The 18,343-nt window shown below is 41.0% G+C and overlaps 1 protein-coding gene across 1 annotated transcript in view; it reads right to left on the reverse strand.

Moving 5' to 3' along the window:
- Positions 1-1,610: 1,610 nt before the first annotated feature.
- Positions 1,611-18,343, reverse strand: part of LOC133643376 (receptor-type tyrosine-protein phosphatase gamma-like) — a 705,805-nt gene continuing 689,072 nt past the window's right edge. The window contains exons 27-30 of the mRNA XM_062037895.1: positions 17,316-17,462; positions 11,184-11,326; positions 9,708-9,843; positions 1,611-5,843 (exon numbers count right to left, since the gene is read on the reverse strand). Of these exons, the coding sequence (XP_061893879.1) occupies positions 5,694-5,843; positions 9,708-9,843; positions 11,184-11,326; positions 17,316-17,462 (576 nt within the window). The 3' untranslated portion in view covers positions 1,611-5,693. The remainder of the gene's footprint in view (positions 5,844-9,707; positions 9,844-11,183; positions 11,327-17,315; positions 17,463-18,343) is intronic.

Genomic DNA, 18,343 nt, shown 5'->3' on the forward strand with positions numbered 1-18,343 from the left:
AATAACAAAGAGCCGTTATTGTGATAATAGTATATTTATATGTGCATACATACAGTGTTTTCTTATATTAAAAATCAGGTGGTGACTTATACAAAGAAATAAAGTTCACAACAAGTGTTGTAACCTTAGTATTTGAACATGAGTGTGGTTTACTCAGGTAAAGTAAGCGGATAAAACAGAAGAACACAGAAAAAAGGAAATGCATTTACTGGTTTAATAGGTCAGGCTAAACAATTATGGAAAAACATGTTAATTTGCATTTTTTCTGCTCAGAATTGAGATTGTGGTTTTCCTCACACACACACCATGTTCAGGGCCTTTTAGGTACATTTTGAGAAATCCCACTGTTTTAAAAAAACATTTAGACACTTAATTGTTTTTCTTCAAACTTCAATGGTCTTGCTGCCGTTCTTCCTCTGCGTTTTCAAACAAACGATTGAATGGGTACTTACTGATTAGAAATAAATAATGCACGGACTGAAAATAATCCATTGAGTCCAAACATGGCACGCTTGCTCATTTAAAAGTACATTAATGCATGCAAAGAAAATTAATTGTGCCATGGTCTGGGGACAGGCCACGGAATGTGTAGTGAAGCCTCTGCTGTTGTTATATAAACACACACCAAATATATTTGACCAAAAATCAATGAAGCATCATCACTGCCATATCACCCAAAAATATAACATGAGTTTTGATAATTTTATAAATGTATCTATACTCTCTGCAGGGTCCTTGAGGGTGCATGGGAGTTTGCCCAACCAGTCTACATGTGCTTTGTGGACTTGGAGAAGGCATTTGTCCTGTGGGGAGTGCTCAGAGAGTATGGGGTAACGGACTGTCTGATTGTGGCGGTCCCTGTATGATCAGTGTCAGAGCTTGGTCCGCATTGCCGGTACCTAAGTTGGAGCCGTTTCCAGTGAGGGTTGGACTCCGCCACGGCTGCCCTTTGTCACCGATTCTGTTCATAATTGTTATGGACAGAATTTCTAGGTGCAGTCAGGGCGTTGAGGGGATCCAGTTTGGTGGCTGCAGGATTAGGTCTCTGCTTTTTGCAGATGATTTGGTCCTGATGGCTTCATCTGGCCAGGATCTTCAGCTCTCACTGGATCGGTTCGCAGCCGAGTGTGAAGCGACTGGAATGACAATCAGCACCTCCAAGTCCGAGTCCATGGTTCTCGCCCGGAAAAGGGCGAAGTGCCATCTCAGGGTTGGGGAAGAGATCTTGCCCCAAGTGGAGGAGTTCAAGTACCTCGGAGTCTTGTTCACGAGTGAGGGAAGAGCGAATCGTAAGATCGACAGGCGGATCGGTGTGGCGTCTTCAGTAATGCAGACGCTGTATTGATCCGTTGTGGTGAAGAAGGAGCTGAGCCGGAAAGCAAAGCTCTCAATTTACCGGTCAATTTACGTTCCCATCCTCACCTATGGTCATGAGCTTTGGGTTATGACCGAAAGGACAAGATCACGGGTACAAGCAGCCGTAATGAGTTTCCTCCGCCGGGTGGCGGGTCTCTCTCTTAGAGATAGGGTGAGAAGCTCTGCCATCCAGGAGGAGCTCAAATTAAAGCCGCTGCTCCTCCACATCGAGAGGAGCCAAATGAGGTGGTTCGGGCATCTGGTCAGGATGCCACCCGAACGCCTCCCTAGGGAGGTGTTAAGGGCACATCCGTGAGGAGCTCAAATTAAAGCCGCTGCTCCTCCACATCGAGAGGAGCCAAATGAGTTGGTTCGGGCATCTGGTCAGGATGCCACCCGAACACCTCCCTAGGGAGGTGTTTAGGGCACGTCCAAATGGGAGGAGGCCACGGGGAAGACCCAGGACACGTTGGGAAGACTATGTCTCCCAGCTGGCCTGGGAACGCCTCGGGATCCCCCGGGAGGAGCTGGACCAAGTGGCTGGGGAGAGGGAAGTCTGGGCTTCCCTGCTTAGGCTGCTGCCCCCGCAAGCCGGCCTCGGATTAGCGGAGGAAAATGGATGGATGGATGGATGGATACATTTCTCATTTTTAAAAGCTATTTTTAAAGGCCTACTGAAATGAATTGTTTTTATTTAAACAGGGATAGCAGATCCATTCTATGTGTCATACTTGATCATTTTGCGATATTGCCATATTTTTGCTGAAAGGATTTAGTAGAGAACATCGACGATAGAGTTCGCAACTTTTGGTCGCTGATAAAAAAAGCCTTGCCTGTACCGGAAGTAGCGTGACGTCACAAGTTGAAAGGCTCCTCACATTTCCCCATCGTTTACAATGCAGCGAGAGCGATTCGGACCGAGAAAGCGACGATTACCCCATTAATTTGAGCGAGAATGAAAGATTTGTGGATGAGGAACGTGAGAGTGAAGGACTAGAGTGCAGTGCAGGACGTATCTTTTTTTGCTCTGACCGTAACTTAGGTACAAGGGTTCATTGGATTTCACACTTTCTCCTTTTTCTATTGTGGATCACAGATTTGTATTTTAAACCACCTCAGATACTATATCCTCTTGAAAATGAGAGTCGAGAACGCGAAATGGACATTCACAGTGACTTTTATCTCCACGACTATACATCGGCGAAGCTCTTTAGCTACGGAGCTAACGTGATAGCATCGTGCTTAAATGCAGATAGAAACAAAAGAAATAAACCCCTGACTGGAAGGATAGACAAACAATCAACAATACTACTAAACCATGGACATGTAACTACACGGTTAATGCTTTCCAGGCTGGCGAAGCTTAACAATGCTGTTGCTAACGACGCCATTGAAGCTAACTTAGCAACGGGACCTCACAGAGCTATGCTAAAAACATTAGCTATCCACCTACGCCAGCCCTCATCTGCTCATCAACACCCGTGCTCACCTGCGTTCCAGCGATCGACGGAGCGACGAAAGACTTCAGCCGATCATAGATGCGGTCGGCGGCCCGGAGACGGAGGAAGTCAAGGTGAGGTCGGCGGCTAGCGCGTCTGCTATCCATCTCATGTTGCTGTAGTCCGCCGCTAATACACCGATCCCACCTACAACTTTCTTCTTTGCAGTCTTCAGTGTTCATTAAACAAATTGCAAAAGATTCACCAATACAGATGTCCAGAATACTGTGGAATTTTGAGATGAAAACAGAGCTTTTTGTATTGGATTCAATGGGGTCCGAATACTTCCGTTTCAACGATTGACGTCACGCGCATACGTCATCATACATAGACGTTTTCAACCGGAAGTTTAGCGGGAAATTTAAAATTGCACTTTATAAGTTAACCCGGCCGTATTGGCATGTGTTGCAATGTTAAGATTTCATCATTGATATAAAAACTATCAGACTGCGTGGTCGGTAGTAGTGGGTTTCAGTAGGCCTTTAAGTGTCTTAATGGATTAGCTCCTGATGTGATGAGTGAAGAAATACAAAGATACAGTAGTGAAGGTGTGCAGACTCGAGCTGCAGTTGGTGGAAGCTGCAGAGTGAAAAGGTGCCCGACCACTCTGGGTCAGTCTGCGTTCTCAGTGAAGGTCTCACATCTGTGGAACTCTTTGCCACTGGAGTTAAAGTCACAGTCGGACATTGAACTTTTCTCCACAAAACTGAAAAAGTGGCTTAAGGAAAATCAGAAGTGTGAGCACTAGAACTGGGTGTAGTATGCACAAATGGGGCCAATTATGTTCAATGTGTTTTTATTTTTGTACTTGTCTTAATCCTTTTGTATGTGTTTTAAACTTTTCTCAACTATTCTTTAAAAGCCTAACCAGGGACAAGGGTTGCAAATTAGCCTGTGGCTAGAAGTCTGTCCCGGTCAAATAAATACATACATAAATACACTTAATAAAACTAATGTGATCGCCACTCCTGCAAAGGGATGAATGACTGCAGGTGGTGCTGGTCTTCAACAGCGGGAATCGGGGCAGTGTGGGTAACTCTCCTTGGATGGCTAGGCCTCGCTGGAGAACGGGAGAGTGAGGAGGAAGTGTCGGCCAATGACAGGTCAGAGTGGTTCTTTGAGTTCAATGGCAGCGTTTGTTTGTAATGCAGCTCGTTAAACTTAGAAAAATTAATTGATAGTGTAAAGCAATTTTTTTGTGTAGCCCTTTTTTATGACTTACTGTTAGTCAGTAGGTTTATGGTACCGGGTTGAGCCTGCTGTAGGCCTACTTTGGAACTAATTTCAACTTTTCAGGACTTCTTTTTAAGATGTCTTTCAACGTAAATGTTTCTTCTCTTTCTTTGAATCGATCACAACTGGATTGTTCGGGATACCTTCACAGATGTCCGAGGAGAGAGAGTGCTGTTCTATCGTCTTTCAGTATCAACCGATGAAGTCTGCTTGAATGAGACGCAAAAGGTTGTCAAAGACAACTTCAAAAGTCGAGTAATGACCGATTCAACGCAATGCAATAATATATTAACCTGGATAATTGCGAATACTCACTGTTGTTTCTCACCACATATCAAGCACACAGGCAAAGCAGCATCAATGACAATGAATCCCATCTTAAAACTAATTTGTATGCGCCAGACTTTAAATAGACCCCCTTTTAGACCAGTTGATCTGCCATCTCTTTTCCGCTCTGCACCCTCTCCTGCGTGGAGAGGTTATTAGGTGACCACAGATGCAGCGCTAGCTGTTCAAAGTCGGGACACGGGGTGGACCACTCATCTGTGCATCAGTCGGGGACATCTCTGCGCTGCTGACTTGTCTCCTCTCAAGATGATCCCCTGCTGGCCCCACTATGGACTGGACTTTCACACTATTAACTAGATCCACTCGACGTCCATTGCACCAGTCCCACATCTGCGGTCCCCTCCAAGGTTTCTCATTGTATCCCATTGGATTGAGTTTTTTCTTGCTCTTATGTGGGGTCTGAGCCGAGAATGTCGTTGTGGCTTGTGCAGCCCTTTGAGACACTTGTGATTTAGGGCTATATAAATAAACTTTGATTGATTGAATGATGAAGACAAAAGAATCCGTCCATGCAGAATTAAACTCTATTTTCTTCTGAAATGTTTCTTTTTCGGTATGTATTCATGGTTAGCTTACTGCGGGGGTCACGCACTCAAAAAGTTGACTTCTCTCTTTTTGCAGACGTCTCACAGCACACACACCCTGCCTTCCTAGAGCGTATCCAATGGCAGTCAAACTCAAGCATGACTTAACAGACAGTCGAAATTTGTAAAAATGCACATTACCACCACTCCAGAAATACACAACAAAGAGGCTCAAGAGCCACGGGTTGCTCATCCCTGCTGTAGTCAAACAGCATTTAGTCATTGAGGGGGAGAACAGTTTGACCGCCTCAATCCACTGTCAATGTCCTTCACAGAAGCAGGTGGCTTCGCAGGGAACAAAGTTGTGGAATGTTAAAACAATCTACTTGAGGAGCCACGATTCGGGTTCAGCATAGGCAGTAACATTGACATTATATAGTGAAAAAACACAAGACAATAGTGTACCTTGTGTAAAACTCAAAAAACGCAGGTGCAAACCCTTCAATCGGAGGACACGAAGACGGTGAAAAAAATAAATATCAAATTCTTTATCAGTTTAAAAAAGTAATCCGCTTATTCAGTTTAACCAAGTGTCTGGCAAAAAGGCCTCAAATTGTCTTATCTACAATAGTTATTTAAAGGCCTCCTTTGAACACTCCAGGAGTCGAGTGGGTGCAAGATCTTTGGATCCACAGGGTGCCCTCAGTCCAGCTCGGGCCTCCTGGGGTACCGCTTACACTTGTGACCCCTTGCTCTCTGCCTTGTCAGACCAATCGGACAAGGGTGCCAAGGTCCTGTTAACTTTCCTGTCGAGAGGCCCGAAGGTGATCTCCTTGGTGCAGGCGAGGCTGAAGAGGGCTTGGTACAGGAACTGATACTGATCCTGGTGAGTAGTCAAAGTAGTAGTCAAAGAAAAGAAATAAAGAGAACTGGTAAGAATGACAGAGTTTCCAAATGCATTTCACCCTTGAGAGGATGAGATGATAGATGAAAGGTAAACATATAACAAATATTTCTGTGGTCGCATAGGAAAAAGTTTTGTACAAGTTTCACTTTTGTTGTTCTGATCGATACTCAAAATATTGAGACTTTTGATACTTAAGTTATTTGGAATAATGTACTGTATATCATCAAAAGGAACAGAGTGTAAACTAATTAAATCTTTGAGATCTCTTTTAAAGAAAACACGATTGGTGGGACATACTTGTTTCCGCCTAGTTAAGTACGTAATGGGCAAGTGCAGTGTACTCTGCTCACTCATTCACTCTGTCATTTGTTTATTTAAAAACATTATTGGCAATTAAAATGAATCACTTAGTATCATAAAACATTAAGTGTACCGTATTTTCTGGACCATAGGGCGCACCGGATTTTAAGGCGCACTGCAGATGAGCGGGTCTAGTCAGGTCTATTTTCTTACAAAATGCGCACCGGATTATAGGGCGCATTAAAGGGGTCATGTTATTATTATTTTTTTCTAAATTTAAAACACTTCCTTGTGGTCTACATAACATGTAATGGTGGTTCTTTGGTCAAAATGTTGCATAGATGATGTTTTACAGATCATCTTCAAGTCGCTTTCTGACAGTCGCTTCAGGATGCGCCGTTTTGTGGGCGGTCTTATTTACAGTACGTGGCTCACCTTCGACAGCGTCTTCTCCCCGTCATCTTTGTTGTAGCGGTGTAGCGTGCAAGGACGGGAGTGGAAGAAGTGTCAAAAAATGGCGCTAACTGTTTTAATAACATTCACACTTTACTTCAATCAATAACGGAGCAGCATCTCCTCATCTGTGGCTCACTAGTGCAACAACAACGCCCGGAAATGTGTCCCGTGAAAAACCGTCCGACCTCAACTCTCTAATAACTAAAGTTCCTTGGGTGAATAATGTAAACTCACTACACTGGTAGTTTTTAGCGCTTCCATAGGGAGACATTAGTTAGAACTTTACACTACTTTATATTAGAAATGGCAACAGCGGAGGATGAATGTCCCATAACAAGAAGATAGAGAAAAATGAGAAGCTTATCAACTACGGAATCGGCACGGACTACAGTGGCGGACATTTTCAGGACTTATGCAGATCCCAAATACACATCAGCAGGTACCAGAAGGTATGAAAAGTTGGTTTTGCATAATATTGTGAAACAAAAACGCCAGATAATATGTCTGCTAATGGGTGCCTTTTTGAGGCCCTTATACACACACCACAGTAGTCCGACAATCCATTAAGTGGTGCGGCTTCAAAGTCATACTAAAACATTTTGACAGATTTTTGAGTGTCGTGTGTAATGTTCTTTATTTTCAATGGAACCTTTAGAGTTTTGATGTTGTTTACTGGCATCAGCTTGCAGTCTACACATATCTCTTATGTGTGACTGCCATCTACTGGTCACACTTATCATTACACCATGTACCAAATAAAATTGCTTCGAAGTCGGTAAGCACAACCAGAATTACTCCGTACATTTGGCGCACCGGGTTATAAGGCGCACTGTCGATTTTTGAGAAAATGAAACGATTTTAAGTGCACCTTATAGTTATAATACGGTATGTATCCTTTCATTGTAGGCTATTTGGAGACACTAAACACACAGTTGAATATAAATAAGTAAACACATTCAGTGCAGAATAACGCCATCATTTGTTTCGTTCTTTGATTTGATATCATTTGAAGATGATTCCCCAAGAGCAGCAACGCTTGAAATACACAACTTTTGTAACATTTTAACCAGACACATCAGGTATATTTGCACTAAGTGTGGGATCGGTATCGCAGATACAGCCTGAATTTCAATCCGTTTAGATCAGAAAGAAAATCATTGGTATCGCACAACACTATTTTGCATCTCATTTTCCGTAACCGTGTCACACTTATCATTACACCATGTACCAAATAAAATAGCTTCAAGGCGGGTAAGCTCAACCAAACGTATTCCTTACATTAGATGCACCGAGTTATAAGGCGCACAAGATTTTAACTGCGCCTTGTTGTCCGGAAAATGTGGTACTTTTCAGACTTAATAAATAAAACACAAAATAGTGCTTGCAAAACTGTGATCAGTATTGATAGATCACATTGCGTGTGCTGTATAACACATTTGCATATTCGTTCTGATAATCAGCATATATTCTACATATTCATTAAGACAGACAGGCACAATGGATTGCGCTCCTTATTCTGCTCACTTAACAGACGCAATCCACTGTGCACAAGTGTAGTGGATTGGCTTTGCGTGTGTTATTAAGTTTGCACGTGTTTTAGTACACGCAAACGTGGACGATGGGTTTACGGCAGTGGTTCTTAACCTGGGTTCGATCAAACCCTAGGGGTTCGGCGAGTCGGCCTCAGGGGTTCGGCGGAGGTGAAAACACACCCAACTCATCGTGTAAATACAAACTTCTCCCTATCGGCGTATTACGGATATGGCAACAGCTGACTGATTTGCAGGTGTGTAGTTTGTTGTGAGTTTTTGCACTGTGTTGGTTTTGTTGTTTGAACAAGGTGATGTTCGTGCACGGTTCATTTTATGCACCAGTAAAAAAACATGGTAACACTTTAGTATGGGGAACATATTCACCATTAATTAGTTGCTTATTAACATGCAAATTAGTAACATATTGGCTCTTAACTAGTCATTATTAAGTATGGCCTTATTATAGGTATGGCCTTATTATAACCCTAACCCTCTAACCCTGACCCTAACCCTTTAACCCTAACCCTAACCAAATAACTCTCTTTATTACTTAGAATATGTTCCCCTATGTCCAAATAACTCTGAATTAAGTCTTTGTTACTTAAAATATGTTCCCCATACTAAAGTGTTACCAAAAACATATAACTTTGTCTTGAATTTGAAAAAAAACAACATTTAATTTTTCACTAAAGAAGGGTTCGGTGAATGCGCATATGAAACTGGTGGGGTTCAGTGCCTCCAACAAGGTTAAGAACCACTGGTTTAGGGTAAGATAAGGGGCCTTTCAGAAGTCTTGTGTATGAGGCTCTGAAATTACATGCTACACCCCTTAGTTTTCAATAAAAGGTAAAAGTGATTAAATGTTTTCATCCATTTCATTCATCAATTTAATTTCACACTGTTTTCTGCATGCGATACCATAATTATCCTCCATAAAATGTATTATTTCTTATTGGGAATTTGTGTTTGGTTTTGTATGATTTGGACATTTGTCTGAACTAAAAAATGAAAGTACCAATGATTGTCACACACACACACACACACACACACTAGGTGTGGTGAAATTAACCTCTGCATTTGACCCATCCCTTTGTTCACCCCCTGGGAGGTGAGGGGAAGAGTGAGCAGCAGCGGTGGCTGTGCTCGGGAATCATTTTGGTGATTCAACCCCCAATTCCAACCCTTGATGCTGAGTGCCAAGCAGGGAGGTAACGGGTCCCATTCGTATAGTCTTTGGCATGACTCGGCCGAGGTTTGAATTTACAACCTACCGATCTCAGGGCGGACACTCTAACCACAAGACCACTGAGCAGGTGGCTAAAGCTGATGTACCACTGTAAATCTGATTGTGAAAATGGCCACACTTGATTGGGAATATATTAATGGTTACTGGTCCTTCAAGATCACCCCTATGGTCCTCTCTTCAAAGCTAGGTGTGCACAATGTTTTAAGGATACCTTTGTTCTAATCGGCTAGTTATCCTGAAGCCAGCTGAGAGACAACATCATGAGGATCAGACTTTTCCGTCCCTAAGCCAGAGGGTCCGACTCACCATGTCTGTGAATACTCCTCGCCTCATGAGGTTGATCATCTTGACTACTTGATAGACATTGACAACTCCCTCACTTTCAAGTTGCTGTGACAGTGTAGTGAGGGCACACAGCAACCCGGCGGATACCGCTCCGAACCTGATAAAGAAATATAGAAAAACAGAATTGTACATTTGTAATTTCATATGTTTTTAGACACTAGGGAAAATGACTTAGAGTTGCTAAAGCTTCAAACAAATACTTAAATGTGTCCCGTGAAAAACCGTCCGACCGGAACTCTCTAATAACTAAAGGACCTTGGGTGAATAATGTACACTCACTACACCGGTATGTTTTAGCGCTATCATGGCGAGTTTACTGACAGATTTAAGTAAGAACTTTACAAAACTTTAGAAATGGCAAAAGCGGAGGATGAATGTCCCATAACAAGAAGATAGAGAAAAAGAAGAAGCTTATCGACTACGGTGTCGACACGGACTACAATGGCGGAAGTGCTTAAATTTTCAGCACTTATGCAGATCCCAAATACAGATCAGCAATCAATCAATTAATTCCTTTATTGTCATTGTCATAATAACACTTAAGTCATACAGCAGGTACCAGAAGGTAAGAAAAGTTGCTTTTGCATAATATTTCGAAACAAAACGCCAGATAATATGTCTTACCTTATACACACACCATAATAATACTCCTATGTTGAAGCACAGTACAATCCATCAAGTGGTGCGGCTTCATAGCTTACCAAAGTCGTATTAAAATATTTTGATAGATTTTTGAGCACCGTGTGTAATGTTCTATATTTTCAATGAAACATATAAAATGTTAGTGTTGTTTACTTGAGTCATATTGCAGTCTACACGCATCTTTTATTTGTGGCTGCCATCATATTGCAGTCTACACGTATCTCTTATGTGTGATTGCCAGCTACTTCTCACACTTATCATTACACCATGTATCAAATAAAATAGATTTGAGGTCGGTAAGCACAACCAGAATTATTCCGTACATTAGGCGCACTGTCGAGTTTTGAGAAAATTAAAGGATTTTAAGTGTGCCTTATAGTCCGAAAAATATGGTATTTATGAAACAATCCTTCTTTCCTTCATACTTCATTCAACCGTTTGGAATTTGCCCAATTTGTGGGTTTTTTCCCACTTGTGACATTTTCCCATAGATATTTGTATATGGAATGGTTTTGATCAGCTGAGAAATATGTAGCAAGTAATAATTGTGTGTCAAAAACTGAGGCGGAACAAAAAATAATAATATAATAATTCTGGTGTAGAAAAATGTATGGTACATTCACATTATAAGCAGAAACATGTAAGAATAAAACTTCCCAAAGACGGAAAACTTGTTGGACTGTCATTAAATACGTCAACATTTTTAGTCAAAAGCTCTAATTTGGTAGAAAATATTTGTCAACATCTCCTTTCTTGATGTGGTGACAGATTGAAAAATAAAAGTATCAGACTGACTCATCGTGGACAACGGTCGGTCCGTCACGGAGGGCCGCTTCTTTCCTGATGACGTCGATGAGCTCAAAGGTGCTGCTGACGGGCATGTCAGGATTGGGCCACCTGGGGCACTGGAAATGCCGTACCTCTAAAACGTAGTCATCCTAGCGGTCAGAAATCAAAACAGCAAAAAGAGGACTTTGTTAAAAGGGACAATATGCAGGATTGGTAAAACTGTACACGGTTCAACAGTAAGTGTGTGCTGTCTTGTATTATAGGGTTGTACGGTATACCGGTATTAGTATAGTACCGCGATACTAATTAATCATATTCGGTACTATACCGCCTCTAAAAAGTACCAGTCAACCACCCCCCAGTCCCTCCCCGTCGTTGTCACTTTGTGTCATTTTTGGTTTACGAGCAGAGGAGCATGTTCGGCAGCGCACAATCACAGAGTACTTACAAGCAGACACAGTGTGTAGACAGAAAAGGGATAAAGGACGCATTTTGGCTTAAAAACTGACGATAAAGGTGAAGTTATAACACTGAAACGCCCTCAGGAAGAGGTGATTTAAGACATGGCTAGCTAGCTAGCGGCTAACGTCCATCGTCAGTGTTTTAGCTACTTCTAAATCACTAATCCTCGCCTCCATGGCGACAAATAAAGTAGCGAGGAATAGCTAAACATGCTTTACTACACATCGTAGCTCACCGGCATCACAATTCCAACTCCATTGGTGAATCTACACCTGACATCCACTGTAATGATACCAAGTACAGGAGTGTATCTAGTCGATACATCACAACATCTTTCGTTTAAAAAAATATATATATTATGTTGATAAACTCAGGAAATATGTCTCTGGACACATGAGGACTTTGAATATGACCAATGTATGATCCTGTAACGACTTGGTATCGTTTTTTTACGCACATTTGTGGTATCATCCAAAACTAATGTAAAGCATCCAAACAACAGAAGAATAAGTGATTATTACATTTTCACAGAAGTGTAGATAGAACATGTTGAAAGAGAAAGTAAGCAGATATTAACAGTAAATGAACAAGTAGATTAATAATTCATTTTCTACCACTTGTCCTTAATAATGTTGACAAAATAATAGAATGGAAAATGACACAATATGTTACTGCATATGTCAGTATCGAAATAAATGTTGGTACCGGTACCGGAACAGCTGGAACTACAGCAGAACGTTGTTTAAGTTGATGTAAGAGATTGTCGACATAACTGATAATAGTGCATTGCTTGCCCATTTTACATGTGACTTATGGCACATAAAGGGAATGGCTAACAATCAAGAATATTTTCACCTACCTAGTTTTTACTCCATTTGTGTAACATTTAGATACAGTAATGCAGGGGATGCCAACCGGTCGATCTTTGGGACCATACTAGTCGATCGCGAAAATGTTAGAAAAAATCGACACCGCGGCCACCACACTCGGCCGAACACGGCTGCACACTTCACCCGCTCGTCTTGCAAACAAACGCGCATGGCACAAAAATCATTACAGCTGCAACAATGCATTAAAGCTGGCTAATGCATCGGGCATTTTTCTAGCATCCCCAACCACTAGTCCACGACCAGCATCGCTCGCCTGCGACGGAAAGCCAAATAATAGAGTCTGTGAACATTGCTCCAAAGTACGGATGTTGTGTTGATTCATTGTGCATACAAAAGTAAACATTGACATTGAGAGACAGTAATACAACAAGGCGGCAGCTAAAGAAGGGCTTCCTCGTTTACCCCCTTTTATTATCACACAGGAAATCCTGCCAGGTGAACAGCTGATTTTACTCATTTTAATTAGCAGTAATGGTCTTTAACAAACAAATGACATACATAGGCGGAAGAAAAAGTAGTTCCTACCAATCGCGTTTTATTTAGACAAGATCTCAATGATTTGGTTACTTACTAACTTCATGTTCTCCTTTTAATGGCATACATTATCTCAAATAACTAAAGTATCATAAGTATTGATATTTTGATTTGAGAATCAATATCAATATTTCAGTATCGATCTGCATCATTATTTCAATATTGATCCACACATCACTACTGAGAAGATAAAGTGGATAATATTGATTGGATCATAGAAAAAAAACACATCAAAAACACAATCAAGATAATCAGAGTTAGAGTTAAAAAAAAAGACAGCAAATTAAGTACATTTTGAGGGCGACAAGTTAATGGCACCGATTCTTCTGGCTCTGCTTCTTCCTACTTCTTTATGGACATGTTTTAAAGAAAAATTTAAATATGTGATGTATCATACTGAAATTGTATACATGTTCGAAATAAACTTCAACCAATTGTCATGTCTGTGTGATCATGTATTGTTTAAGTTATGTTCTTCTTGGTTTTGGACTTTTTTTAGTTCCTGCTTTTCACTCCCTTGTCTTGTTTCCATGGTTACCCATTAGTTTCACCTGTTCCACGTTTGGACTCATTGTGCACTCGTGTTTGTCACCATGGCAACCCATTAGTTTTCACCTGTCCTCACGACTCACGCACCTGTCTTTAATCATGTATTCACTATTTAACCCTGTAGTTACCAGGCACTCTCTACACACCCTTATGATCCATGGTGCTCTTTTTCATGCCCTTTTCTCGTCCAAGTAAGTTTTCTTTATTCATGCCATAGTTTGCAAGTTTTGTTTTTTGTCCATAGTTCTGCCTTTGTGCGAGTTTTTGTTTTTATAGCCAAGTTTTTTACTTCCGCCATTGTGCGCACCTTTTGTTTATTCCTTTTTTGAGTGTTAAAATTAAATATGTATTCACCTTCACGCCACGTATGGTCATACTTGCCAACTAGGGCTGAACGATTTATCGTTTTCAGATCGAAATTGCGATTTCAGAAGTCTCAATCTTGAGATCGTGAAGGCTTCGGTTTTAGACGAACGTTATTTAGCTCTCCTGGCTGACATGTCTGTTGTGTATATGCAGCCTGCTCGTGCTACTCTCATGCCTTGTCAAACTCACCAATCAGAAGTGGTAAACTACTTGTGAGCAGGGCATGCCGTCACGCTAACCAATCAGAGGCGGCCATTGACGAGGCTACCGCGTACACGCCCACTAACAACTTTGGTGAAGAAACAAACGTCCTGGAGGAAATGGCTGCTGCCGCCGGGTCAGAAGTGGAGGAGGATTTAGTTTTAATACAGAAGAAGAGCAGCACGTCTGTCATTTGGGACTACTTCGGTTTCGAAACTTCAGATGTGCATCAGAAACAGGTACTTTGTAAAACTTGTCGGGCCAAAGTCGCCACATCCCAAGGCAACACGACTAATTTATTCCGGCACTTGAAAAATCACCACCGGCAGTTACACGACGAATGTATGACCAAAAAGTCCGGTGAAAAGTCAACCCCGAGCGATTCAGCCCATTGTAGCAAACATACCACAATTACAGCGTCGTTTGCCAGTTTTTTTGCCATGTTCTATTGTTAACAGAATAGATGTGCAATATTTGGGTGCTGCTAAGCGGTAAATGAATGACCCACCTATTTTAATGTCTGACATATTTTTCAGAAGGGCAGAGGTTGGGTCATTTTGTTTTTGTAATAGTATTTTCTTTATTACCATTACTTTTCAATTTCACTTTAAAATATTGTTCAGGTTTCTTCCAGGGTTGAATAAAGTACTTGAATTGCTGCTATAGATGTTGATAGGCTAGCTCTCTTGAGCCATAAAAGACTGACCTACCTACTTGAGTATAAGACTGTTTACATAAGGTCAGGATCCTTTTTTTCCTTTATTGAAGTTGTTGAATTTTGTTTTTCTTATTATATATTAAGCATTGCTTTTTGTGTTGGAATTGTTTTGTATTTTATTTAACTTAAACTTTTTTATTTATCTTAACATAATTAAGGTTTTTGTACTGGTTTTAGTTCTTTAGTTTTAATAACTGCTGTTGGTCAAGAACTTTGGAGAATGTACATGCATGTTTCTTAATAAATACATGTTTGAAGCAATTCTTACCTTTTAGTATTCATCCTTGCATTACATAGCATTTAATGTTTTCATGGTATATCATTTTTTGTCATGTTTTAAATCTGTTACTGTTACTGAAGCTTGATTTGAAAAGAAATCGTGAGTCAAAATCGAAATCGCAATTTCTGTCAGAAAAATCGTGATCAGATTTTTTCCTGAAATCGTTCAGCCCTATTGCCAACCCTCCCGTTTTTACCGGGAGACTCCCGGTATTCAGCGCCTCTCCCGATAACCTCCCGGCAGAAATGTCCTCCCGACAAACTCCCGGTATTCAGCCGGAGCTGGAGGCCACGCCCCCTCCAGCTCAATGCGGACCTGAGTGGGGACAGCCTGTTCTCACGTCCGCTTTCCCACAATATAAACAGCTTGCCTGCCCAATGACGTCATAACTGTAGAATGATCGAGGGCGAGTTCTTGGTTTCTTATGTGGGTTTATTGTTAGGCAGTTTCATTAACGTCCTCCCAGCGCGGTAACAACACACAACAGCAGCAGTCACGTTTAGTCTACCGTAAAGCAGTTCGTCTGCCGTAAACAGCAATGTTGTGACACTCTTAAACAGGACAATACTGCCATCTACTGGATAGCCTCCAGAACACTGAAATTCAAGTATTTCTTTTTTTGATATGTATAATAAAATAAATATATATATATTTATATATATAGCTAGAATTCACTGAACGTCAAGTATTTCATATATATATATATATATATATATATATATATATATATATATATATATATATATATATATATATATATATGAAATACTTGAGTTGGTGAATTATAGCTTAAATATATTCCCCTCTTAACCACGCCCCCCCCCACAACCACGCCCTCCCCCACCCCCCACCCCCCACTCCCGGTATCAGAGGTCTCAAGGTTGGCAAGTATGCGTATGGTCCAAATCATTTGCACCACGGGAGAACTAACCACACCACAGTCCAATCAACCAAAAAATGTAATGAGTTAGTTTAAAATTCAACATCGTGAATATGTATAGAAGCAGTACAAAACTGCCTCGGCTGCTAAGCCGAGACCTGGTATTAGTAGCGGCGACCAGAGCAAACATAAAGCCACATGACAGATGAGAAAGCGTTTGATAAGAGGCAACAGTTTTAAAGAAAAGACCGTAGGGGAAAGCAAGATACAATTAGTAGTTTATGTTTAACTTCATGGTTTATCTGGAGGCACAGGCTTTATTTACTTACCTATTATGATTTCTTAATGGACAAAATGCTTGCCCATAACATACATACATAACATAGGCGGAAGAAAAAGTCATTCCGACCAATCCCTTTTCATATAGACAAGAGCACAATGATTTGGATACTGTTGCGTTCACTAGCTCTTCCTCCAATGGAGAATTCAAATTGCTAGTCTCTCCCATGTTCTTTCTATGGCACATAAGCTGAAGTTTAAATTGATCACCAGGCAGTAGTTGGTATTTTGTGGTTTATTCTCAAAGCTTTGAAAACAAACGTGAGACCAATCCAGTACAGAAGCGTTCACTAGCCCAGCCAAGATCGATCTCCTCCCAAAACCCACGGAAGTGCTGTGTTCTTCAATCCGTCCCTCGCTCCCACCCCCCAGAGACGTTCTGTTCTACCCCCCTCTTCCCCTCCCTCCTCCCCACCTGTTGTTTGCTAGCCCAGCACCGCTTTGTGCCCCTTATCTCAAGAATGTTCTGGGAATCTCAAGCAGAGAGAATATTCAACGCTCTGACTCTCTCAGCAAGGACACTTGTAATGCAAGCACTTTGTACCAGACGAAACATTAGCTGATTAAAATATGACTATAGGAGATATAAAAGAAGTAACTATTAAATATGGATATATGTAATTATCCACTTCCGTCAATACTTACTAACTACAGTGCGCTCCTTTTAATGGCATACAATATCTCAAATAACTAAAGTATCATAAGTATTGATATTTTGATTTGAGAATCAATATCAATATTTCAGTATCGCTCTGCATCAGAATTTCAGTATTGATCCACACATCACTACTGAGAAGATAAAAGTGGATAATATTGATTGAATCATAGAAAAAAACCCCATCAGAAACACAATCAAGATAATCACTGGCACTGTAGTTGAGTTTACTGACAGACAGAAGACAGATACACAATAATCAACCTGTGTAGCTTCCAGTATGAAGTCATGGATGCATATCTGTTCCTCGCTGGACAAGCAGAGTGTGTCTTGGTTTGAGAGGGTGACTGTAAAATCTTCACAGTTCATGGTCTCCTCCCAGCTGGGCCAGTAAACAAACTCATCCTCTACCTGAAGACAAAAACGCAGACTTCCATAAGGTTTGTATTCACATACAGTCGTGGTCAAAAGTTTACATACACTTGAAAATAACATAATGTCATGGCTGTCTTGAGTTTCCAATAATTTCTACAACTCTTATTTAGTTGTGATAGAGTGATTGGAGCAGATACTTGTTGGTCACAAAAATCATTAATGAAGTTTGGTTCTTCTACAGAAAATGAAAATGTGACCAAATCTGCTGGGTCAAAAGTATACATACAGCAATGTTAATATTTGGTTACACGTCCCTTGGCAAGTTTCACTGCAATAAGGCACTTTTGGTAGCCATCCACAAGCTTCTGGCAAGCTTCAGGTTGAATTTGTGACCACTCCTCTTGACTAAATTGGTGCAGTTCAGCTAAATGTATTGGTTTTCTGACATTGACTTGTTTCTTCAGCATTGTCCACACGTTTAAGTCAGGACTTTGGGAAGGCCATTCTAAAACCTTATTTCTAGCCTGATTTAGCCATTCATTTACCACTTTTGACGTGTGTTTGGGGTCATTGTCCTGTTGGAACACCAAACTGCGCCCAAGACCCAACCTGATGATTTTAGGTTGTCCTGAAGAATTTGGAGGTAATCCTCCTTTTTCATTGTCCCATTTACTCTTTGTAAAGCACCAGTTCCGTTAGCAGCAAAACAGGCCCAGAGCATAATACTACCACCACCATGCTTGACGGTAGGAATTGGTGTTCCTGGGATTAAAGGCCTCCAAACATATTGCTGAGTATCGTGGCAAAACAGCTACATTTTTGTTTCATCTGACCACAGAACTTTCCTCCAGAAGGTCTTATCTTAGTCCATGTGATGTCTGATAATGAAAAAATAACTGATAAATGAACCAATAACA

Source organism: Entelurus aequoreus, linkage group LG26, assembly GCF_033978785.1.
Source record: "Entelurus aequoreus isolate RoL-2023_Sb linkage group LG26, RoL_Eaeq_v1.1, whole genome shotgun sequence".
Taxonomy (NCBI): Eukaryota; Metazoa; Chordata; class Actinopteri; order Syngnathiformes; family Syngnathidae; genus Entelurus; species Entelurus aequoreus.